Source organism: Anopheles nili, chromosome 3 (assembly GCF_943737925.1).
Source record: "Anopheles nili chromosome 3, idAnoNiliSN_F5_01, whole genome shotgun sequence".
NCBI classification, from domain to species: domain Eukaryota; kingdom Metazoa; phylum Arthropoda; class Insecta; order Diptera; family Culicidae; genus Anopheles; species Anopheles nili.
This window is the reverse complement of record NC_071292.1, coordinates 24241547-24267645: the sequence shown is the minus strand read 5'-3', so window position 1 is coordinate 24267645 and position 26099 is coordinate 24241547. Positions and strand designations below refer to the sequence as shown.

The following is a 26099-nucleotide window of genomic DNA, read 5'->3' as shown; positions in this document are numbered from 1 at the left end:
GAGAGAGAGAGAAAGCACTCGGGAGTGATTGAATAACGTGTGCCCGTGAGTCAGAGTAAGACCAGAGTGGAAAGTGTTTTCGTCCTTTATGAATGGAAGCTAGCACACCAGCGAGGGAGGAAAGCTCGTAGCCAGAGCGAGTATAAGAACAACAAATTGTACCCACACAAACGCACGCACGTGATCCTTTTTAGCTGGAACACGCACACAAGTGCGCGCCGGGGGGAAAATACGTAACTAGGCAGAAAGGAAGAAAAAACACCAAGCGCCTAGGAGGATGTGTGAAAATTTCCTCCCTACTGCGGACTGGCAACTCCCCTAGCTTGGGAGCATCAAACGCTACTGTGCCGCGGGTGGAAAATCCGATAAAAGACGAACTTCGGTTGCCTTCCGAGACCCCCTTCCGTTTGCCTTTTTCGTCCAAGGGCCAGAACTACCGATAAACGACCGATAACCAGACTTCCTTGGAAGCAGGAAATCTTACTCGCAAACGGTTCTCTCGTTCGGGTGTGCTTACAACGGCATCGACATGGGCACGGTACTGAGCTTTAGCCCCCGGGAGCGTCGGCCCATCTACTCGACGCATCATCACAGCGCCGGCACGCTGTCGTCCTCGAACTCGGCCGACTTTCCGCTCAACAACTACTCGTACGAGCAGCTGAACAATGCGAAAAACCGCGAGAGCACGCAGTCGAAACCGCCGAACTTGATACAAACGGTGCCTAACAACAACAACAATAATAACAACAACAACAACAACCACGGGCTGAACATCAGCAAGGACGACTGCAAGAACAACAACAACGGTGGTGGCGGTGGTGGTGGTGGTGGTGGTGGTGGCGGTGTCGGCGGTGGTTCCCATGGCAACAACAATGGCGGCCCGGGTAACAACATGGGCGGCCACAACAATAACCATAGCAACACGACCACCAGCAACAACCTGCTGCTGCTGCAGCAGACGCACCAGAACAACATCATCACCGGCGGGGCGAACATCAACAACATCAACAACAACATCAGCGGGGGCAACAACCACAGCAGCAACCTGAACGGCAACAGCATACAGGAGCGGAACAACCACAGCAACAATGCGGACAGCGCGCGCATCCTGTCGGAGAAGAACGCGCTCGAGAAGAACCTGAAGAAGCACTCGCTGTTCATCAACGCGCTGTCGTGGAAGCGGCTGGCGGCGTCCCACGGCAAGAAGAAGCTGGACAACAACAAGAACAAGTCGGCCAACCTGGCAACGGCGGCCAGCTTCCGGACGCCACTCACCGACACGATTCACCCGCTGCTGGACAAGAACAAGAACCTCCAGCAGTCGCAGTCGTTCACGCAGACGATCAGCAGTCAGCAGCTGCAGCAGCAACAGCAACAACCGGCCACGATCGTGCTGAGTCAGTCCGGATCAGGTGGTGCTGGTCAACCGAGTTCGACCGGAGCCGGAGCGCCCTCAGTGGTTGGGCTCGGTTCGTCCGGAGTTGGTGGTCAGCACGGGCAACACCTGCTGCATCAGCAACATGGCCAGCTGGTGGTGGCACAGCAACACCAGCAGCAGCAAGCGGTCTATTTTACGCCACGTGGCCCCAAGGCGCTGCTGGCGTTGGATCTTGTGCGGGCGAACAACACGAACCCGTTGTCGCAACCGGACAAGCTGGCACAGAAGTTGCCGCTGCAGCTGCCCATGCCGTTGCAGCCGATCGTTAACCAGCAGCAGCACTTGCCGCATCAGCAGCAGGGCGTTTCGATGCCGCAGCAGTTGCATCACGGGCACGGGCCACGGAAAACCGTTATTCAGGTAGGTTCTTGTGAGCTGAGGTTATGGTTTCGAATAAATTAAAGCCTTATAATGGAAAGGACATCTGTTATTGGGCCACAAATCTTCATTTGTGTTCGATTTGGCCGCCAAACAGCTCTACTCTATTAACTTCTTACGATGGCCATGTCAAAGTATAGATCTTTGGACCCTAATTGCATCGATAAATGGTACAAACCATAGCAAAGTAAAAAAACAAAGTGAAGTAATAAATACTATCCTGCAAGCTTGCTATTAAACTGATAAACAACTTTTCTACTATTTGTGGAGCAACGTAACTATATTTTACTTTGTGCTATAAATGATTTTCTAGCTCACTCATTTTTTGAGTCAATCTATACTTGTTGAGATATCCTGACAATGGCCATATCAAGTTACGTTGTACCAGACTTGTTGCTGACGTCATGCGAAAGATGTTATTTCCGTCACAATCGTTAATTGGACGATTTACTTCCAATGTTAGCTCATTAGGTAGCTGATAATTTATCGACTCAAAACGGTTCTTGCACCTCTGAAGTAAATTTTTGTTTCCAATTAAATATCACCGATAGTATGAAACAAAAGGAAAATCCTTTCCTGCTAACAAAAAATCTTCTCAATGAATCCTTTTTTTATTTCTAAGAAATTTGAAAGGTTCTGTCGTATTTTCCTTAAGATACACACTGCCAGACCCCTCGAAGTCAATTCAGGTCGTTTTGAACATTCACGGAAGGTAAAATAATGCTTACTTTGGAGAACGAAAGCAAATTTATCCTCTATACGGCGATTGAAAAGGTTTACTAATATAGCCTAAATGTAGATCGATGCCATCGAAATTATTTTCTTTGTGGTGCTTTTAACCTGTTCCTTCTATTTTGTATGGTGTTTGAAAACTGAATCTTAAATTGTATTCTAAACTGTTTCCCATGCTGGTTTCCAACCTCTTCGATTTAATTAATTTTTCCCTGGTTTACTTTTTCCAAGCGAGGAATGGTAGAAAACCGTCCAAAGTTGTTTTTTGCAGCGTTCTATTTTTAATTCAAATCACATTCATGTCACCGTTTAAATGCGTTATTTGCAGATGAGATTACCTGAGTGAAATGTGTATAACTTGCCCACTGTATGGAAGCTTCCATTGCCTCCATTTCCAGCTAACTGAGCAATTCTCTATTCAACGTTATTTGCAATTAGAAAGTGGGGGCCTAAAATAAACCCTAAAGTAGCATCGAGTTAAGTTTATTCACCACATCTCCGCGACCGCAGGCGCTTGGCTTTGGCAGATGACTAAGGATCCAACGCGTATGAACTTAGAACGAACTTCCCGGGAAACCGGTGGTTTCGTTGAGCAAAGTTGCGCTCTTCCTTGTTGGGAAAGGCCCGCTAGGAATGGTTGCCATAACCGTCTCAAGGATATATGTGAATAAATTTCCAAAAACCTTCTGCTTTTTTCCCACCGATTAATGAATTATTAATGCATCTACTGGTAGCAAACAATCCCTAATGCATTCATAATATGATTCGTCTGAACCCTCATTCTAGGTGTGTGGGGTTGTTTCGGAGGAAAGCAACATGCCACCAGGCCGGGCATGCTGTCAAATCACTTCCGTTACGAAAGCTACCCAACATTTGATTCGCGTGCTACGAATGGAATCCAAAATAATTCGACTTAAATTGCTCGCGCACAAGGAATTTTTATTTATAGCGCGGCGAGCGTTTCATATTGTTCTCGCGCGCTGAATATTTCATCGCATTATCTCCATGACGTCCGCCTAATGGGTATTCCATTAACAGGTGGTATCCATGGCAATGCTTGTGCCGGTACATGAAAATGTCACCTTCTCCTACGAAAGAGCGCTACTTTTTTATGAAATCTACGTCATTTTCCATCTGGTCAGAAGCCGAACATTTTTATGTAGCTGTCGAGCGGCATTTTATTCCGAAATAATCAAAACTGATGATGCCAACATCATGTGACACGAAACGCAGGAAGGAAATCTGGCTTTATCCCCACGAACCAAAAGTAGGTGTAAAATGTGGAAAGCAGCATCACATTTACATAAACGCAATAAATATTCTCATGTTGTTTGGCGAATTGTATGATGGTGCAAAAAAAAACCCTTTTCTCCATTCACCATAAGGATGCACCTCCTGATACATTCTCTACAGCATCCTACCGCTAGATACGTTGTTTTTTTTGTTGTTCGCTTACGATACATGCAAATTTGCGATCCCACGACTAAAACGGAACTCGTGTAAGAGCTCGAGCCGTCTGAAGAGGATGCTAGCGTTTTCTCGTCCCTTCGCTCTCAATCATACACACATACATCATCCATACGTGGAGTAACGAGCTCTGCAGAGGCACTTTACACTGCACTCGACAGCCCATGCTCCCGTGGATTGAATGCAGGACGCCATTAACCTGATTTGTGCGCGCGTGTGTGCCCTAGGACATGCTCGATAACCCATCCATCGTGTTGGATTGGTCGTTAGATCGCTGGCAATCGAGGGGAGTTTCTGTACGTGTAATGTTACATTACTATCGTCAAAACCCCTTGCTTCAGATTCAGATGAAATCTCGCAAGCAAATGTCAGAAGGTGTGCCTCAAAATGACTTCGAATATCGGCACTAGAGCGTTGTCAGAAAATACAACCGACGTCGAGAACAACAAAACGCTTACGTAAGGACACCGGGCACAAGCGCGAGCGTCAATGGCGCCGTATCGAGTGCTGTAAAATCTATTCATAGAGTGCCCATGATGGAGCGATAGAGCATTTGAATTTTACATCGTTCCCGAGCTGGGGCAGAACCGTGATGGGTGCGATTGTGGCAGGTCCTTTACGCCAGTGCGCCGTGCGCCGCAGGGTGGCTGGAAAACCATCGGAGTGTAGGACGCGAGAACGGAAGGCTTCCATATCCGTACGCTTTCGGTATGCATCGAGCGTCTGATCCGTCATGTCCGTCGACATGTTTATTTTCGCCCGAAGCCAACCCCACAAACGTTCTCTTCCTGGCATGTCGATCCTGACGATGCGTTGCTGTGTATTGGTGCCGTGTGTCCGTGTGCGCGAAGTGACTCCTTCACCCAGCGCAATGTAATCGTGTGTGTCGTCGGAACTGAGATTACCGTACGCGCGTTGCGTGATGACCGCACCAGGGTTGGGTGAAAAATAACGAGCAGGAATTCTATTTTCCCTCATTTTCCGACCGACACCACCTGGCCTAGCCTCGCCTACCGATTGCTTTATCGCTTCTCCTGGCTCGTTTCGAGCTCAATCCTAGCGGTGTGATCCTGGGCGGCCCGGAATGAACCGGTGCGTTTATTTATAGCCCAACGACACCCACTAAACACCTGCGCACTGACGCACACGGCGGGCCAGGCGAGAGGAACACGAAGAAGCGTTGTAAAATATGGAAATTGGAAATTACAGCCCGGTGGTTGTGTGTGTGCGAGTGAGTTGAACACGCGCGTTGCGTAAAAGGGCGCTATATTACCGAAATTGCCAAACCACGGCAACAAGGACGGTAAAGCTTACTCTCGCAGACGTGCGGGACATAATCCGCCAGGGGATGCATTCATGCACCCATAAAACCCACCGTCTGGCTCGGTGGTTGGATAAATTCTTCGATGATTTTCACGCCACGTTAAGCGAGCGTTTTTTTTCCTCGAACGTGAGCAGCAGCAGTTCTTTTTACCGTCGTGCCATACATCTCAGACATCTCACCCAGGTTAAATGGCAATTAATTTTCCAGACACTTTCCACGCGTGTGGAGTGGTAATGGCTCTTGTGCTGACTTTCTGCTCAAACCAGCCAATAAGATGAACTCTCACTCCCCCAAATGCAACAGGGGTGTTTTTTTATGTTGCTTTCTTGGTTCAGTTAACCTTTTTTTCCAACGAATCGTAGTGCTTGGTTTCGCGGGAACGATTCCACGAAGGCTCGTCTGCCGGTTGTTTGCTGATGTTTAATTTTACCGAGAGAGCAAAAAAAAAGTTCACCATCCCAGGTCCAAAGGATACCACTGCCACTCCCGGGGGGAAAGATTTCATGCGGCGCAAGGCTGGCAAAGCAGCCAGAATAAACTTATCACCGGCTTACGAAGTGAAGTTAGCTTACGGAGAGTGGGAATGGAAATGTGCTGGAAGCCAACAGTGATGGCCAAACAAAAAAAAACATATCCCAACGATGGCTTTATTGCTATTGACTCTTTTTTTGTGCCTTCCCTAGAGAGGTTTCCTCCATTTTCCTTTACGGCAACCCACCACAAGAGGTGTCCTTTCGGGTTCGTGTCATTCCAGTGCGAGTTGTATTTCTCTATTTTTATTCAAACGCCTCTCTCCAACACCAACCCGGGACTGTTGCCAACGCGGCCGCCACTTCCAGGGACACACGGGTTCGGCCCTTGGCGTGGATGGCGTGGTTTGACCTTTTCCGTTCCGTTTCGGGTTGTTCCGTCCTCCATCGGGCGCGCTCCATTGCATATCGATTTCACAATCGAATGTCCTAATCCCAGGGACCGATACCGACACACAACGCGCACGCACACACAGGCACACGGGTATACAGAAGGGCTGAAAATTTTGGGGCCCTAGAAAGGGCACCGGCGCCATGGCGCGCGGCTTTGGGTGTATTTATAAATAATCATTATCGTTTTATGGCGTCTTGGAATCACGGTTGTACCATGCCGGTGATAAATGGCCCTCCAGTTGCCAGTAGAAACAGTGGCAGTTGCGTACCGGCACATTTGGCCACCTTCTGCGATTCTGCCACCCGGCAGGGCCATTCCACCAGCTTCAGAAACAAAAGAAGTAAAGAAGAAGAAAAAAAAGGACATCTCCTCACGCGAAGCTTAAGAGCTCTCCGGAGCTGGGAAAACTGTTGATTCAGCCGTTAGTGTCGCAATAAATCAAACCTGTTCAACTTTGTAATTTGCGATCGTTCAGCCTGTGACAAGCGGACACGTCGATGGGGACGAACCCGAGACGCGACCCGATCCGAACGGCTAGAACAATGGTGCGATAATTTATGATGAATTTAATTCGTCCATCGAAACCTGCTCATCCCGCTCGAAATGGGATCGATGGTGGGCCTATTTTGGTGCCCTTGTTTACCTCCTTGAAAATTATCCCACTCTTGATTTGGGCAATTCGAAATTTGACAACGCTGAGCCGAAGTGCTAAGCTCCCTCTTCGAGGAGGGTCAAAGCTCAATGGGATGACGAAGATGGCGTCCTTTTTTCATTTCAACGCCCGGCGAACGGAGCAGAAGAAGATTAACGGGCGAGCTTTTGTCCTGTGACCCCAAAAGCCACCGCTCGGTGGTATAATTCGCGAACCAGCTCACCGCTTCGCGGGCTGTCAATGGAAAATCACGACCAATCAGCTTCCCAAACCCAGCCCAGCCAATTTTCCGCCTTTCGCGTGATGGTGGCGGTTTCCTCGGAAGCCCACCAGGGACAGAGCCAATCTATCTACGCTAAGCCGCCAGCCTGATGGACGATCCGGACCGGTGGACCGAAAGACGGCGGTGTCGTTATTTTCTTTCAATTTTACGCGAAAAGCGAACACGCCGTCCTCCTTCGGGCGCGCTCCGAGACTCCTGCCGCACTACCCTGTCCTGGGGAATGTAAATAGCCACCCTGTGGCCATCTTATCGGTCGGTTGATTTTGCGCTTCTCGAGCGCGATGGCTCCAAAAGCCCGGACGGGGAGAGATAAAATCGGTCGTTTTGTGTTCCTGACTCATTATCCGGTCGAATGGTAGCGCCAGTAGGCCCGCGGGGAGGTGGGGGTGGCGAGAGTCAGGTCCTTTTCCGCTCGGGACTAATCGCCGCCGGGGAGGGTTTGATTTTCTGCGGACGTTCTCGTTAGAAGCGAGCTGGCTTAAAAATAATTGATTTACGCTTCGCTGGGCGCTGGTTCGGATAAAATTCGCTTGTCCTGTTGGAGGAGAGATTAACTTTCGGCTAGATGGTGGCTTCCGTTCACGAAGGAAGCTGAGCCATTAAAGGGGAATAGCGTATTGTTGCGGCGGTTCTTTATTATGTTTTCCCGTTCAACATTTGACCCTGCTATTTGCGTGACTTACATTTGTCTACGATCAACTAAAGCCGGGAATGGTCATACTCGCAGGCCAATGCCTACTCATTTATTGCATTTGTAACAGTAAGCTCGTTAAATGGATACTTCAACTAGCGCATTTAAACACACCGAAAGTGCTGCAATCAAGTCAAAGGATTGGTGATATCTTAATGGCGGCGTGTTTAATTATGAGATCCGATTTAAATCCCGAACTCCGGGGTTTCGTAATCAATTTACGTACGATGTCATCCAATCGAGCACTCATTTGTGGCCGCTCCAGTTCACTGACTATCCATTTACAGACCATGTTAACGATCGATCGTTTATGGGCGATGGTAAAACAGTACGAGTTGGCGAGACAAAAAACTCGCCACTCATTCGTTCTTGCAATAGGTCGATTTAACGGCTTCCGGTAGCTCCCGGATGGTCCCCGGAAAACTGTGGAACGGAAAGCAATTTGATTTCCGCAAAACCGCAGGACATTTTCCACAAAAGGAAGCGTGCAGTGCACGGTGAAGGTTTGCTATCGCAGCTGGATTCACCGAGTAGGAGGTTCTGCGATCTCGAGCAGCTCACTGATGTCGCGATGGCCACGAGATAACCCCATCACGTACGCGGGTGGAAATAGTTTCCCGATGATGTCACAACCCAACGGCGTAGTGGTGAGTCCTGTTAGTTGTGAGGTTGTGAATGGCGAATAACATTATATGCAGTCGTGATCGGGGCGAGGGCACTATTAATAAAGCGGTTCATTTTTACTCTACCGATACAAGCGGGACTCTTGTGGGTAAAAGAAATATAGAAATCGTCCGCTCCCACGAAGGTCCTTGACCATTGATTTTATTGCATTCGAGTACCGGTGGTTCGAGTAGGGCGCCGGGTCCTGCACGGTGGAGCTAATGAAAGCAGAAGGAGTGAAATGATTTTTATCGATCCTTCGAGCTTGAGAAATGGAGATTTGCCTTGGCGACCATTCGTGTCTTATGGATTTGTAGCCCTGCAGCCCGGAAAGAATATGGCTACAGACGAAACCCACCAGCGATGTGTGGAGCAGATAATTTGAATGACTCGTCCGGAAATGCTTTCCACACAGCGTCCGTCCTTACGGCAGAGAGAATGCCTTCGTCGGTCAATTTTCACCGAATCCTCGGAGGTCAGCTGAAGGGTAATTAAAATTGAGCTGGTGATTTTCGCCCATTTTGCAGTTTATTTCTGCAAATAAACCCCGAAAAGGCAAGGCTTATGCTTTTTTTTGCTAGCTTTAATGAAAAAAAAAACACCTCCATAAAACTGCCAGCTATTCCGCATGGTCATTTTCGGACCCACTCATTGCTACGTCAGCAGTTTGTCGTACGTTGTGAGGGTTGATTTTACTCGGAAAAATTCATCCACACTCGCCAAAAGGACGAATACTTGCGGCCGCCCGTCCGCCAAATGTGCCTTTGGAGCCCTGACCCTCATTACCACTCGGGGTAGCAATTTGTTGCTCATTTCGCGTGCACTCTCTAATTATCATTAGTGTTGCGTTAGCTGCCAATTGAAACGGCTCCCGGGAATGCGGAACGGCAACGAGCCATACGCTAAATTATGGCATGACTCCTGTGCGATGTGTGCCGTAAATGGACTAAAATAGCAGTTACCATTCATTACGTGTGGTTTTTGGGACGGTTTCACCGTTCGGTTTTCGGTGCATGTGAGGGGCAAAATGTCGTGTATGTCGCTCGTGTTTTTTTTTACGAACGCAACCATTTTTAATTACATAACAAAGTAAGAAGCTTGTAGAAATATTCGATACTTTCCGGGTTGCTGAGACTGTCGCTTATGCACTGTTCAACGAGAAAGAGCGATTTTTTCACGAGTAACTCACTTTTTTGACGAAATTTATGACGCTATTTTCCTTTCTGGCAGGTATGTTCAATATTGTGCAATTCAGACATTTATATTATTTTATTTAAATTCTCAAGAAATATATTACCTTGATCTGGGTATGCTCGATATATTTAAATGTTTAAAACAAATTTGTTCACCTTGACTTCCACCAAAGGTGTACAATAATTTACATCAACCAAATGCGTGGAAAATCATGTTGCAAATGAAGGAAAAGGGAACTCTTTAACATCGCAATTGATTTTGGTCGTAAATTTGAAGTTCAGTTCTTACGTGGCTACATGAACTTCGGTTCGACGGCAAAATAGTCACGTCTGAAGCCAAAGGAGAAATGCCTTCAGAAGTCCTGTGCCTTTCCACGTTACTTTGCTCCTAATCGATCTGGGTTCGCTAAGTGCGACAATAAACCACCCACCAACCCAAGCTACGGACGGATCGAAACCAAGCCGATAACATCCATCGGCATTTGCTGATCGCTTTCCTCCGCTTTCCTTACAGCCGTGCCCAAGCCACCCCGGTCCCGGCGTCCGATCGTTAACAGTTTTATAGATTTTTTTGCCCTGTATTTCCTTTCGACTTTAGTGTGTGCGTTTTTCTCGATTTTCTTACCATTCCACCGTTCCTTCTGTACGGTCTATACTTCATTGGGCACGGCTACTGCGCCTGCCCCGAGGGACCAATTCATTACGCGAATCGGTCCTGCGTCCCGCGGCCAGCCCGCCGGCAAACCCGGCTTCACCGCTTCACAAATGGAATTCACGGTAAAGCGCGTTTAGGTGAAAATTTCGTTTAAATTCAATTACCGGACCGAAGTGCGGGCCTTCCCTCGGGCGCCAAGCCACGGATCACATTAGCCTCCTACCAACCCCGGTGGGGTGAAATGCATTCAGGATTACGGTACACCTACACCGGGTGAACTCGTGGAATTTCTCAAAAATGGCCGACGTTTGTCTGCAGCGTAAGGTTTTTCTTCCTTTGCCGCCTCTAATGCTCACGCAGTAATGTTTTATTTTCCCTCATTCACGGGGGTATCGCTTTTTTTCTGCTGATGTTGTTGCTGCTGTTATTGGTAGCACCACCCCACACCATCTGCTTCGCTTCCACGCGGTGTCCTTTCCCCCAGGGGAAATTATGCTTCCCCTTTTGCGAATGCATTGTTATGCTCGCCAACTTGTCGTCGCGTTAGAAAATGGCTTTCCCTCCTCCCTTTTCCCTCTTTTTCCACGCGATTCCTCATGAATTCCACATGAGCCCTCACCCTCACCCAGACTTGTGACCCCTCGAGGTAGCGTTGCTCATTTGCACCTTGCAGCGGGAAATCCGCCATCGTGGGCCCCTTTTTTCGCCGATAAAGCCATACGACCACACTCACTGAAACCGACAGCCGAGAGCCGGTGGTGATGCATTTGCATTCATTAAACGCACACTAATGAACGCCCTGCAGCACTGGGTCCGGGTGGGTGGGTTCTTCCGGGCTGGTTGCTGCACGTGACGCGTGAAGGGAGAGGAAAAAAAACATTTGCCGGAAAAGTACGGAACCCCGGCGTGACTTCGAAGGGGGAACTGCTGGAACGCACGTGCCAGCCTTTCGTCGGGGCCGTTTGTGAATGGGAGATTCCCTCCGTGTCGGGAGGTTTCCTTCGCGAGTCGCTTGGTGAACCCCTCCTCGTGGCCAGCAGACAGACGAACGGGGTGCGGCTGGATGCAGGGGATGGAAGGTGGGCTGGAAAACATCGCCCAACTCCGGCGTGTCTGGGATTTTTTGGATTTTGGGCTGGGCAGAGAATCCGATGGATGGATGCGAATTGTGCGCTACCGTTTGTCGATTCTGTCACCCACCGGGAGCATCTTTGGCAAAGGGATGTCCTGAACCGAGACTGAAACCCGTTGGAAATAATCCTTTGGCCAACCCCTCGGTCTGACGCAAGCAGGATTAACCAGGACACGCTCGGGTTGCGTCTCGGAAATGCTCCGAAGGGTGGTTTGTGTGGTAGATGGCCCGACAGGATATTGGGACCGCTCCCTTTTGTCGTCACTGAAAAGTAATACTCACACACATGCGCGTGCGTTTGATTGTTTGTAGGGAGCGGAACAATCGCAAGCAGGTTTTCATTGCGATACCATCAGGTTCTAGTTCAGTTTGCAGGATTGTTTTGATGTTAATTCAAAGCAAAAAAAAGGGATAGAAAAAGGACACGCATACTTAGCGAGTGGTGATGCGCTCTGTGAAACAGCACGAGTGTGCGTTTCCATCCAGCAGTTGGGAGTGAGCCGTGAATCTACAACATTGCGCATTTTCAGTCCAGCCAAATCCCACCGCCCAAAAAGGGGGTTATATTGTGTCGGATTCGGTTCGATTTCTTCCCCGAAATAATCACTTCTCGCGGGTCAGCGCCGATGAACGAGATCCGTCTGATACGGCGTACATTTGCAGCCTTCAGCGGCCCTTCGTAGGGGTGTGTTGAATGCGAGGGCATATTTCTGTGGCCGTGGGTGTGCCGTCTGTAGGAAGACCCCTGTTTTAAGCAAGGAGTTCAGTGAACTCTGGATAGCTACGAAGCACCTTGTGCATTTTAGCCATTTCGGTGCTCTCCAGAGGTGTTTCGACACGGGAACGTAGAGAGGCACTTGCATCAAGCCTCCCCCGTAAGGCCTTTATGTTCTGCGGAATCGAAACAAAAGCGAAGCCGGTTCTGCTTTCGAGGGGATGATTTGCCTGAGGTGCTATAATCCAGGAAATAATAAGACCCGTTGCGTGCCCACCAGCCTGCTCGTATTGTTCCATTTACTCCTCCTAAGTTGTCGGCGTTGCGTGGAGTAGAAAGAATCGTAATTATCCGTCAAGCATCACTTGGATACGTTCCTTCTCCCGGTGGCATTATGCTCGAAGTGTTGCAGCAATCTCGTCGCAGAAAATGCACTCAAATTCAGCTCTAACGCACCGTGCTTTAAAGCAAACACTTCGGGTTTGGCGTGCGTTTTATTTCGTATGCGGGTGTAATTATTTTCCTTATCTCGTGCGTGCAGGGAATGCAAATTATGTTAGTTGTTTTCCAATGCCACTCACCCGACAGCGGGCATGATATCGCATGTCAAAATGACAAAGTGGTTGCATTCTGATGTCCATTCATACGTGTGCACACGGTCTGTTTGTTTCCGATGAGTGACATCGGCTTCCTTGCTGTGGTGTTTCTGCACACCGAGGCACAGGCGCGGACCTTGACTGGTGAAGAAGCACAAATAATGGTTGGTATTTCTCATGCAAGGATGAATGAAATATTGAAATATCGAGCTGCACTTCTGTCCACCATTAGGAAAATGGCAATGATGCAAATGGGCGCTGGTATCAGTTTGCTATTTGACGGTCGATAAATTTAGCTAGTGTATCGATCGAGTATGATAAAGGATTCTAGAACATGCACATTCATATGCATAGTTGTTTTATGAAAATCATGCAAACGCTATGAAGCATATTTTAGCTGATATATTTTTGCCCTTCGTGTAAAATCATTCTTGAGTAAGGAGAAACAAATCACCGATAAAAAACTTTCATTGCACACTCTTATCCTAAATGATTTAAGCTCTATGGTAAATAACAGCATGTAACATTTCACCGATATTTCGGTGCCGTACAAATATGATCTCATTAAAAATAAGCGCTCATGATTCTGCGAACTTTCCGTCAACTTTGTTCTCGTATCATACCACCGTTACGCGATTACGAGCCTCTGTGCAATCTATCGCGAAACAACCGTCCCCGGCAGGAGTTTCGAAGAGCACGGCTTATTGACTTTTGCTTTCAGTACACATTACGTTTGGTGTAAACGCTCCGTTCCTTGTGCCGAACGAGCTGGCCTCCCGGAACGGGGCACACGAAACAAAGTTAAAGCGTTTACGAGTGAATGATAATTTTATTGACATTCCACAAACGAAGCGTTAACCGAAACGATGGAGACAGTGCGACCGAAGGCGTGCACCGTTGGGAGTGGAAGGCTTTTAAGATGGCAAAACAACCAAAACTTCACAGCATTCCGGGCTCGAGCATTTGTTACTCGTAATACGATATCAGGCGAGTACTTGCAAACGCCAGCGCGACTCACAATAGCGTCCGTCTGGAGCATCAATCATCCGCTGTTGCCAAAGTTACCGTCGAGTTTTAGCTAGAAATGTAACAGCTCACCGGTCCGACACGTGCCTTGGAGAGTACATTTCAAATTTAATACGATCGGGCACGTTCGCTGCCTACATTCAGGCGCAACATAGTTGCAACGAACTCAGCCCATCGTAACACTAATGCAAATTGAACGCACCGTCTCGATCGTCACCATCGTGTTCATCGTGCGAAACGACAGGGCAGGATTACCTGCCGGTATCGCACCGAACTAGGGCCCATTTTCCCGGTCCACTCACACTCAGGTGCCCCGGAAAGGTGCGCACGGTTTCCTAAGCTAATAAACTCAAACGTGCAGTACGCAGCCACATGCCCGTCGTGGGCTACTGGGCGGCTCCTTCATCGGACCTGTGGTAGAAAATTCACGCTCCTGTGCGTCCGAACCGCCACCGGGCTTTCCGGTGAGTTTCCAGCAGATTGTTACGATTTATTTTGAGCCCGTTTTGCGGTTGTCATCTTTGTGCTGTTGGGCCGAGGTACCCTGAGCTATCCGGTGCTTCTTGAGCTCCCTTCCACGTGTGCCATTTGCCGGCATTCCCCACCATTATCGTTTCATATCTTGATGAAAGTGCTCACGATTGCTGGAAGGTTTTCATTTATTTACGTCGCCCACTGCGGCGTCCACACTGCGCCCACGAGCATCAGCGAGCCAACAGCCGAGCGATCTGCGAACGAAAGGACGGATGAATAAGTAAGCGAGTTAAAAATAAACTATTCAATTCCATTCGTACAAAAGGATTCGCCCAAGTTCCCCGCTGGAGCGTGAATTACATTAATACGAAACAGGAGCGAACAGCAGCCCCCAGACAGGCTACGCGTGCAGTGGAAGCCGTACCGCAACGGCAACCGTCGTGGTAGCGCGTTTTGTTGCGTCCTTTCGTTTCATCTCGTCAGTTCGCCGGACGTGTTTTCCGTGGGCTTGAGAGCGCAGAATTGCGAAGGGAAAACTTTGCACCCGCCGCCGACCGATGATAGTGGACCGCAAGATTGCGACCCATTGAAGAGGTTCTTATTTAATCAAACTCCTATTGTGTCTTGTCCGAGCAGCTGCCACAGCTGCGGGAAAGCGTGTTTTCGCAAATCAGCCGTTTCCTTCGACGTTGTTTTTCCTTGAGCTGCAAAACAGGAGGGAAACAGATCAGAAGGAGTTGCAGGAAAAGGCACATAATTTGAATTTATGCAAAGACAGAGATTCAGCGCAAAGTTAGTTATCTTTCTTTGGAATTCTTCTTCAGTGTTTGAAATGTCACGAAGTGCATGGAATAAAATCCAAAAAGGAACGTACCGTTAATAAGCACACTCTGTCAATAATGGCAATTGAATCAAAGTACTCAGCGCGCAAAATTCGTTACTGGAAGAATCTTCATATCTACCGTGATTTTTTCTGTGCATTGCTGGAAAAACTAAAAGCAACAACTAAACACCCATGTATAATCCAAATACCGCCCTAGTAAGCCTGTTAATGTGTGGGCATTTAGCCTGGCGCACGTGTTTGTGCCGGATCTCTCGTGTAGTCAGCTGGCACGGTCAAACGCGACTCATCAGCCACTCCTCGTGGCCTTTGGCACGACCGCTGACGTCAAACGAGTACCAATCGAATCCAAAACCGAACACCGGTGACATTGAAAAACTAGCATTCGCCTTTGCCAATGCCAGCGCACGGGAAATATAACGAAAAAGAAGCTGAATGTGTCATCGACGGGGCCACCATGCCTCGCGGGTTAGGCGAAGAAATCGAAAATCAATATAATCGCCCTCGTACCCTGGACGTGCACAAAGTCCTCCCTGAGGACATCAAGCCAGCCCACCCGGAGCCACGAATGAAAGCCAGCACAAGCGCCCATCTGACCTCCGAGGGGGTTGAAAATTAAAACAAACCACCAAAAGCGATTCCGGCTCTTTTGGCTGAGGGGGCCTCTTGGTAAGGCCTTCAAACGCCGGTCAAATTCAAGCCCGTCGCAAAATTTACCGACGATTCGTCCGATCACGGCCACCGGTGGGGTTTTTGAAAATTAATTTGTACTACTCGAAACCTCACTGGCGGCTGCCAGCGGGAACTGAGCGGCCGTCGGTACCATCGTCGGACTAATGTCTGCCTTCCGTCAAGCGTTCGTCAAAAGGGCTCGCCTCACCGCAACCCTGGCCACAACGCCAGCGGCAAGGACGTCATCAAGAGCATTCGTTGCATTCGCTTTTTTATTCGTTGTTGTTGCTCTCCTTGAACGTGGCCAAAAGGAAACGAGCTGATGGGTAACAGAGTGGGTAAATAAATGACCCACTAATCAATTCCGATCTACTTTTTGGAAGAGAGTCTACCAAAGCTCGTCTTCCAGCAGCGGGAGGTCATCAATCGGTCACCTTCAGGACGCGACAACGCCGTCGGATGAAGGGCGTTTAGTGGGTCCCAGTCTTGTTGGGATACTTTGTGCGCCATCCTGTGTACATCAGCGCAATGGAATATGCACATAAATCAAATGTTTACCGTGAGTGCCACGGGAAGTACTTGATTGAATATCAAACCTGATTACCAACCTCGTGTAGTTTGTTAGTTAAACTTTGTCTATGATATCCGGTATTATACACATCAAATATGTATTGAAATTTTGTGATTCTGTTTTTAATTATTAATACACTTGTTTTATCATTATTGCAGTACATGTCTTACATGCTTTTGCAACCAATATGCTTTTATATACATCCCAAAGCTCTTTTGATACTTTAATACCCTGTGAAATGCCAATATACTCTTCTTGGAAATTGAGACACAAAAATCACAATATATATTTTTTTATTCAGAAAAATTTGATCAGTTTGATCATAGCACTTATTATGTGTTGCTCCTTTCTCTAGACGTACATGTTGCGAATATTATTTCACTGTAATAAGAACCAAGGACCATTGCGCAATTAGGAACCTTCTTCAATTTTTTGTTGCAATCTTCTCAATTGAGTAAAATTGAGTGCATGCCAATCAATAGCTATTGCAGGCCTTCTGCGAACCCGAAACCGGTTCATCCAATAATCTTCCCATCAAACCGCGTGCGGTAATAAATCCAATTTTCTCGATCGAACGCCACAAACAAAAGGCACACAAAATTATTCATCTTTGCTGCGCCATCGTGGCTCGGCTTCCATACCCTGTCTGCCCCTAAAAAAAGCCAACCTCCTTCCAAAACCAACCGTCGTAAGTGTGAGGCACTTAATCCGCGCGCATGTGTGCGGTCGAAAGGCTGGCTCGAGCCGCGTGAAACGCGTGTTGCGGAATGTGATCGGCGATTTTCCGGCCCTCCCACCCGGTTGGCTCAGGCGATTGGCAAAACACGAACCCGAACCCGGCCGGCCCCATCGGAATGTCCGGCTGTCTCGCTTCGGTTGTCTGGTGAATCATTTGCGCAACAAAACCTCCCGCCACGTGATGAAGCGCCCAACCGAGGTCGTCCTCGAAAGGCATATGGAACGCGAACGCGAATAATCGCACACACACACAACAAAAAAGAAGAGGAATAAAAGAAAAGCTTCGGGCAATCGTGCAGGCGAGGCGTGCAGGGATTCACACGTCGTACGGGTAACGGAGTGAGGATTGTTTGCTCAACGAACGGCAACGGCCACGAACGAACGAGGTCGTACCCAAAGAAGCTTGGCTTGGGCGTTTGCATTCCGATTTTGTTCGCAATCCAACACGCGGCCACGTTGCCTCGTTCGGTTTTCCTTTTGCCGCGTGGGTGCGGTGACTCATCCCTAGGCCGTATACCGACGCGGGCATCGGAATGCCGAAATAGTCGCGTCCTGTGGACTTGATAGGTCTGGAGGTCTTTTTATTTTCCCTCCAGGGAAACCGGCACCCGGCCGTTACCGTGGTCGGTTGTTGGGTGTAACGTGCCAAGCTCGCCTGCCTGCGAGGACCCATAAGGACGATGATTGGAATGAGTGGGTGGGAACGGGTGGTCCCCATCATGGGCACCAGGAAACGGTCCACCCAATTCAACAAACAAGCGAACGCCTTTGAGCAATCGAAGAATCGAAGCCCACTTCCGGTATGAGTGGTGTTGGAGGTCCTCGCTGACCTCATGCGATGGAGCATTTCGATGAGGGGACGGGGGACGGGGGGGTGCTCGACGCCCGCCGGGTTGACAGACGTAACGATGTTCCCGTTTCGCACCTCCCCAAGTGGTGAAATGCGCCCCCGTCCATCGATGGGGCGCGATGTGTGATTGGCGACCCGAAAAACCCGACACCAAAATCGTATTTGCAACCGACAACTGGAGAGAATTTGAAGGGGGGAAAGTGGATGGTTGCGATGCGAGCCGGTCGATATTTGGCATAAATAAATAACAATGAACGCAAATGTATTCCGAGCACGTCCGAAATGGCGCGTTGGGCGCGGGAAAAGTGCCCCCCCATTTCGGTGGTATTTGATTTCTTCCCACTTTCGGCCATTCGTTGGAGGTGTGAGTGTATTTTTCTTTCTCCTTTTTTTGTTGCCGTTCCTTGTATCTCTCCTGGGCGCATTGGTTTTTTGGGTTGGTTTCGCGTATCAAAGACCATCCTCTCCTTCGTTAATGACTTATTTTTGCAAGTTAACAACGCGATCGATTGTCAACTAAACCCTCAACGCCTCACGTCGGGCGGAAAAGCGTGCACTTTGCGGCGAAACAGAAAGCTGCAACGAGACCTGCGTTACTGGTTCCGAACAACGGAAACCAAGACCCTCCAGAGGGCTCGGTTCGTTGAATCGATGGCAACCGGCAACGAAATATGATATGACAGTGCAGACGGCACCGGCATAGAAATCACGTAGGCAAATATATATCCGTTACCGTTCAGAAACACACTCTCCGAGCGTCCGGAACGTCTTCTTGATGGTGAACGTGCTCGGGGTTTTCTCGATACAGACCAAACCAGCACCGAGCTCCGTCAAGCGATTTATTTTTCATACGAAATCTCGAAAGGAGCGAGCGAAATGAATGTGTTTCGTTATTTATGAATTCTGCGGAAATGAGAAAATAGTACCCCAAAATTGGTAACGGTGGCCAGACATTTCTCGCAGATTTGTTTTCTCCGGCGTTACAAGCTTGTGTTCTGGGGCCGCGATTGCTGTGTAATATCCTAAGATGGCATACGCCACAAAGAATCAACCACGTTTGTTAATCTGCATTAATCATCATCGAAATTTTTCAGTCCCATTGGCTTTTCTTAACAGAATCAATGTGCGAGAATTTTTTTAAAAAAATATAGCTCCTTTTAGATTAGTGTGTACTAACGAGTTTTTTTTTCAATTCTCTTACAGGTGAGCTTAAATTGCATTCCACCGCGTTGAATGAAAACTTTCCCTATTGCATAGTATCCGTTCTCCTGTTTCGGTAAGTTGGCATTTTCATTTCGTTGTTAACTTGAACTCGCTGAGGCGGACGAATAAATTACACATCAGAAAGCGGATGAAAATTTCATCAACACCCACAAGTGGGCACCCCTCCGTGGATGGACCGGCTGCAGAATGCAATAAAAGCCGCCCCCGACGTAGTTAAAACTATCGCCCACATTAGTAGCGGCCATCCCCACGGGGCTCGTATGATTCTAATTTCATCATCTCTCTGAGATGCCACACTGGCGAAAGGATGTGCAATCCCCCTTTACCCAGCGTCCCAGTGGCCACACATCCGGTCAATGGCCGTTGCCGGTTCTCGGGACCTGGGGTTGGCAGTTGAAGGACCCAAAAGTCCCTCCCGGCTCGAGTCCGGCCAGGCAAAAGGATGGAGTAATTAAATGAAGAATATCCGTTCCCGCGCTGAGGTTACGTAAAGCGGTTCATCACGGAGGATGAACAATATCCCCCGAGGATGTCCTTGCTGACGGGTCGGCTCACGGTTTTCCCTACGATCACAGGAAGCACCCCCCGGGAAGCACCGGGTGCGTCATTCCGCCGGATGCGACCCAAAGTCAGCGTACCGGATTTCGAAGCGTTGGTGCTTTTGTTTGCCGAACAACCGGTCACATGTTTTGCGGACCTCCACGTGCCGACACTGTGTCTCGTGGTTTCCGATAAAACTCCATACGGACGTGTGTGTGTGTGTGTGCTTTTTTTATTCTAACGCCATGTTGTGTGTGGGCCGAGGCGCCTTCATTTTGTTCGATTTTCCCCTGGTGCGTCAGCAACATGCCGTGCCGTCTTAGAAAACTTTCCGTTCCGCAACATGTCGCCGAAAATGTTTCCAAAGAAAGGACCAACTTTTGCGACGCATGACCGATCAGAGATCGACCAGAGAAAAAAAATGAAGCCCACATTCTACCTTGAACTGACAAAACAGTTTTCCAACGAATGGTTTCTTTTGCGGAAAAGAAATGGCCCCGGTGTCGAACGATCGATCGTTCTGAGAGACCCAACCGTACGGTGGTTGGCGCAGCATCTCGTCCTTGCACAGCCGAGGGCACATACCACACGCTCGCACATTATTGCAAACAATAAAGCGGCATACTTTGGTGATTATGTAAATTTATTATTATGAAGTGAGGAACCATCAGCCGCCGGTTGGTAGTGAAGCGCCCTGAGGTCACCGGATGGATCGTCGGCACGTGTCGCGTCATCTCGAGGCTGAGCCAAACGGAAGGCCACTGCCACGGTTGCAGTTTATCGTTTAGGACCTTCAAAACCCCCATCCTATCCTGCTGCCGAGCGGCCACACAACCTCCTTGAGATTGAGGCTGAGCGAACCCGGTAGAGAATGCTTTTATCTTCGCCTTCGTCCCGGGACACGAAGAACACACATGGCACGGAGGCATGGCGCAAGGGAACACGTGAGGCAGGCAAATCGTTGCCGCCTGCAAAGTGCACCGAGATAATGCGCTTATGCGGTGCAGCGCAGTGCAGCGGTACACGTGTCCGGACAATAAAGGGAATTTATTTACGAATAGCCATTTGCAATTTTCCCGTCGGGCGATCCCGGTGGGCGTTGGGTGCACCGATGCCGGTTTACGTGCAACAGTTATTTTGTCACTTTATGGGTTCGCTCACGTGGCCAGCTGGGGACAATGTGTGAATAGTTAATGGAGCTCGAAATCGTCGGGATGGCACCGTAATTGAACTAGTTATTTTTATTGCCACCAAAGCCAACCAAGTGGCGTGTTCAGTTGGGTTAGTTTTTCGCTTGAAAGCATGAGCTTGCATGGTTGGGTTTTAGTTTGAAGAAAAAGAAAACCGAATTGCATACATGCAAGGCCGAGACAATGCTGCACGTTGTTCTGAAGGGGGTTTATTTTCCAAACAATTGAACAGCACCGTAAATTAGACCACATTTCTTCAATAGTGTAATTTCTTTTCTTCGTTGCAGCCATGCTTCGGCTAAATATAAAATAGTTTCTTTTGTTTTGGGCCTAATAATACCACTTACGCCCTTCGGAGTGATGCATTAATTAGGAAAACAGCATAAATGTACAAACCACCAGGCGTCTCCATTGCAATGCATTCTCCGCATAGAAGCGCGGAATTTCGCAACCACTCATCTGGAAGCTGTTTTCCACACACACACACACACACTCATGCTTGCACACATATCCCATGGGGCATTTGGTTTGCTGAGCCAGCGGATGCAAACATTCATTTCGTGGAACGATCGATCGGTTTCCTTTTCCATTTCCTTGCCGTAATTTTCCTTTCAATTGCGCCCGGCATTCCCTCTAATTTACCGATGCACTCGTTTGCGGTCTCGAGCAAACGGGCTTACGTAAGCGAAAACCCATCCCTCCCCCCCCCGGCATGCCACAATGTCGCACGATGCGTTTCCGCCCGTTCGCACCGCTAGCCGCTGCTGTTAGCGGCCCCCCTTTCCGAATCGATAAGACCACCCACGCCCCGGGGCAAACTAATTATCGCTAAACGAACGAAATGGGGCGGGCTAGGCAGGGTTCCTAAATCGAGCACGGTTTGATGTATGTATGCGATTTCGTTCCGGTGGTGGTTAAATGCTTTCACCGAACCACAGCCAAGCCCCGGAGCAATTTCCTGTCGCCGTTGCGCGTTGCTGCCATTTTTTTTTCCCAGCCCCAATCCTCGCGAACGCTTGCATCCGGCTCGATCCGGATCGAAGCCACTTCAAGTGTTTTGCACCGCCTACCATGGGCGAGGGCTTTTGGGTACGCGAAGAACGTGGTGCTTATGTGGTCCGCTTCACAACGGGCTGCCATTCCGATTCCGGTTCGGTGAGTTTTCGTTTCGGTGAGGTGGAGCGTCAGCATGCGATGCTTTCGGTATGAGAGCCGCCTTTTTATTCGTGGTTTTCGTGCGACATTCCAGCATCCCTATCCGCGATGAGGCTTTGATCCGTAAGGACTCTGAGGAGCGGACGTTCGGTTGCGTTACCCCCCACGAATCCTGGGACGCGGTGAATGTTGACGTGACGTTTCGCGAATGGCGTAAGACCTGTACGGGAGCGCCGGGTAGTCACGTACACATGGTGAACTGGTGTACGTCCTCTGGTGTATATGTTGCCGTTTGAGAGGCCTACGCCATACTGCTAACGGTGTAAAGTGCCGCCGTTTACTTCGTAACACGGATGGATGGTTGCGGTTGCAAACTAACGAGCGTGCTTGAGACGGGTAGCGAAGTACGCAAGCTCCTCGTGTTACTTGAGGTGATGAATGTTTCTAAAAACCTTCAGTAAGTAAATGAGACTTTCTACGAGAAAAGCAGCTAATGAAAGGAAGTTAATAAAAAGGGAGTAGGATTATTTTTTTTACTCCACACACAATAACTTTTTTTTAATACTCATAATTAAAGCATAAAGTTTCTTGAAAAGCGTCATCATGTTCCCATTAAAAAAGAACTATATTTTATACGCCACTACAAACTAATTAACGTGACTATTTCTGCGTAATTATGTTACATCCTCCAAACACCCACTATATGGCCAACGGATGCGTTGGTGATATCGGTTGGAAAATTGGTATTCCATTACGGGTGCAAAACAGGAGCAGAAATAAATGTAAAAATAAATCAACACCACCGTAAAACGTAACCCCGTTAAGCGTTTCATCAACATTACTGACTACTATCAGCGTACACGATCCCGCGAGACATTTAATGATGTAACCGTGTAACACGACGGCAAAAATCTTCCCATCCTTGTTCGCACTTCGTACGTCCAATTAAATTAAGCTGCTTCTGCGCCCGCACGCAGCCTGGTTTTTAAAAGGCATATCAAAAATTGCCTCCCTCCGTATTCACTCGCCGTCGCGCGTCGCGTTACGCCTTCAAGCGAGTTCCTTCCACTTCCCAACACTCAGTTTTGTGATGATTACTTTATCGCACCATCATGAAAATGATGGCACTTCGATGGCTTGTCGAGCGTGTTTTTTTTTATGGTGCGTACACCCCACCCCCTACTGTCCACGTGGGCTTCTGGGCACCCTTCGCTTCCATAATCCTTTACATAATCCGCTCCAGTCTCTGCAGGGTGGGTGGGATGGATTGTTTGAAAAGCTGCGCACGCGTTTCACAAGTGCAGCAAAAGTTTCCACCTAACGATGTCAACCATGGTTCGGGAAATCTCGACGAGCGTTCCGGGCGATCCAGCCACCCTTAAGATTCCGGGCGAGGTGAAAATACGCTTCCGGGCTTAGTGTACCCCGGGCGTGTGCCGGCTAGGCAGTAAAATGTTTCCCCACCCACAACATCGATCCGCCGTTCACCACCTGGAGCGTTAGATGGATGGACGAACAAGCATCACTTCCGGGTTATGGCGATGGGTAAAAAGAAAGAGGAAGCAATCTTAATCCGTGATTTGAAAGTGTGCTCCGCGTGGAGAGCTTGACTTTTTTTTTGTCTCTACCCCACGATGTACACGGGATATTTTATTACCGTGATAGCGTGCGGCGCTTACAACGAGATTGAACGGTCATGTAACGCTCAATTGCCTCACGCTACGTGGGCGCAGATTTGAGGCGAACGGAAATTTACTAAATAATTCTACTCGCTCGTCGTTCATCATCGATAGGCGAGCAATTGAGTGGAAGGCTAGCGTTTTTTTGTTTGTGCCTGTGGCTCGCTTTAAGAGAAGGAAATCTTCCCCGAGCAGAAAAAGGACCTCCCTGGAGCGGGTTACGGATCGCTTTCTTAAAGCAAACGAGCAGACTACACCCACGGTAATGTTGTTTTAATCAAGTGAAGTCCTCCTCCCTAACGATGAACGGCCGACGACAAGAAACAACGGGCACGCTATCGGTCGCTGTCTGGTTCACGAACGAAGCGGGAGATTAAACGATTTCACGAGATGCGGCTTCCCTGCTGGCAGCCGGCTTCTGTTCTGATCCTGTACAACAAAATGATAAATGTTGGACCCAGCAACGCCCAGCAACCAACGGTTGAGTGAAAGAAAAAAAACACATCCACCCAAACGCGATCATCAACCTTCTTCCCAAAGCGCAAGGATGTATGAGAGCACAGAGAGCCTGGGTGTGTGTGTGTATGCGCGCGTGGAAGGTCGAAATGAAAACCGAGCATATTTGGTAAATAAATTTCAATTTGAATGCGCTGGGAAACAACGCACGCCCCGTCTGGCGAGCAGCAATGAGCGCTAAGCGCGCGAGATTATCATACAGATAGCGGCTGGGAAAGTGTGGAAAGCCTTTGGTCTGGAAATGGAAACAAAAACCACGCAATGCGATACGAAAGCAGACCAATTTATGTTCCGCCAGCTGTCTTTTTTCGACGCCAAACAAAAAAAAAGGGAAGATAATTTCAATCGGATCACGGTGAAAGGTTGTAACACCCTTAGCAGACGGAATCCCAAAGCGAGCATAAAGGGAAGGATGTTTTGAGAGAATTATGGGGTATGCAACAGCGCAGAAATGAAGCAGGTCGGAGTTTTATTAAAGGAAATGAATCAAATGTATTATGTTGCTCTGCTTGATATGATGTTAATTATTTTGGATAAATTATTTCCATTGTAAATAACGTTGTGTTAAACAATGTACTGAGCTTATTATGACGGGAAATCATGATGTATTGTCTGTCTATACACTTCTTTAAACAAAACTACTTTACATTACTTATGCAAAAGTAGCTAATAAATTCAAAAGAGGACTCATAAGTCTAATATTACAAAACAGCTATGTCTAATACAGGGACCCAACATCAAAATGTTCGTTCGTTTGTAAATAAAATCGAACAGAAAGCTCCAAAGGACGATGGATGGGTGATACAAACGTGACGAAAATCAAATTTAAACAAAATTCACCCCCAACACCGAAAGCGTTGGTGAAAACACAAAAAATACGGCAGACAGAATTAATCATCATTAATCAAGTGAAAAATTAATGCGATCACCGCCCACCGAGATGTGAAAGATGTGCCACCAATCACGGAATTCGGGTTGGTTCCGAGACCGAGGGTACACATAAAATATTACCAAACGGTGTGACCGCTTCGTTTCGACCACCACACGATGGATGCCTCGTACGAAGGGCCGCACATAGGCAGCGGAAAAATTCTGCAAGATTCGAGTGAAAAATCACACTGTCCCCATGGGGAGGCTCTCGAGTTCCTGGGAAGCTGCTACGACGATCGGATTCGGTTTTGTGCGAAATGTAATCGAATCCACGATCCGGGAAGTGCCGGGCCATCCAAAAGGTAGGATGTAATCGAATCCTCGATCCGAGAAATGCCGGACGGCAGGACGGACGGTGACTGATGTTACAATTTCACTAATTAAATTTTCACCCAAACCCTCGCCACCAAACCGACAGCTCGACCTTTTGCCGACCTCAGAAATCTACCGGTGCTTTTCCCGGCGTTGAGAAATGCTCCCACGAAACCGCATGGCCACCCACGAACCACCCGGTAACTGGTCAGGTGTCGAGCCATTCGGACTGCACCATTTGGTCCCGCCGGCTGGCGGAAACACTTTTCCTCGCTACTAATTATTCTCAACACGCTCGCTACACGTGGTCCGGTGGGCGCGATAACTATTTCGAAGAAACGCGCCCACCTCAGCGCTTGCCTCGCACGGTGGAAAATAAGCGAGTTTCTCGCCACGAGCGCACTATTTCGGGACCACTGCTAGGGTTTCCCGTTCGCTTGAGAGCTGCGTGAACGTGCCCCTGCCATTAGCAGCTCCGGGTCGGGAATGTGATGCGGGAGCTTTTAAAAATATGAAACCCATCCAATCCCGGGTGCCG

At 48.5% G+C, this 26099-nt stretch overlaps 1 protein-coding gene across 1 annotated transcript in view; it reads left to right on the top strand.

The window, feature by feature from the left end:
- The first annotated feature begins 529 nt into the window (after positions 1–529).
- LOC128723535 (putative uncharacterized protein DDB_G0286901) overlaps positions 530–26099 on the top strand; it is a 40744-nt gene continuing 15174 nt past the window's right edge. The window contains exon 1 of the mRNA XM_053817288.1: positions 530–1798. Coding sequence (XP_053673263.1) covers positions 530–1798 — 1269 coding nt within the window. The remainder of the gene's footprint in view (positions 1799–26099) is intronic.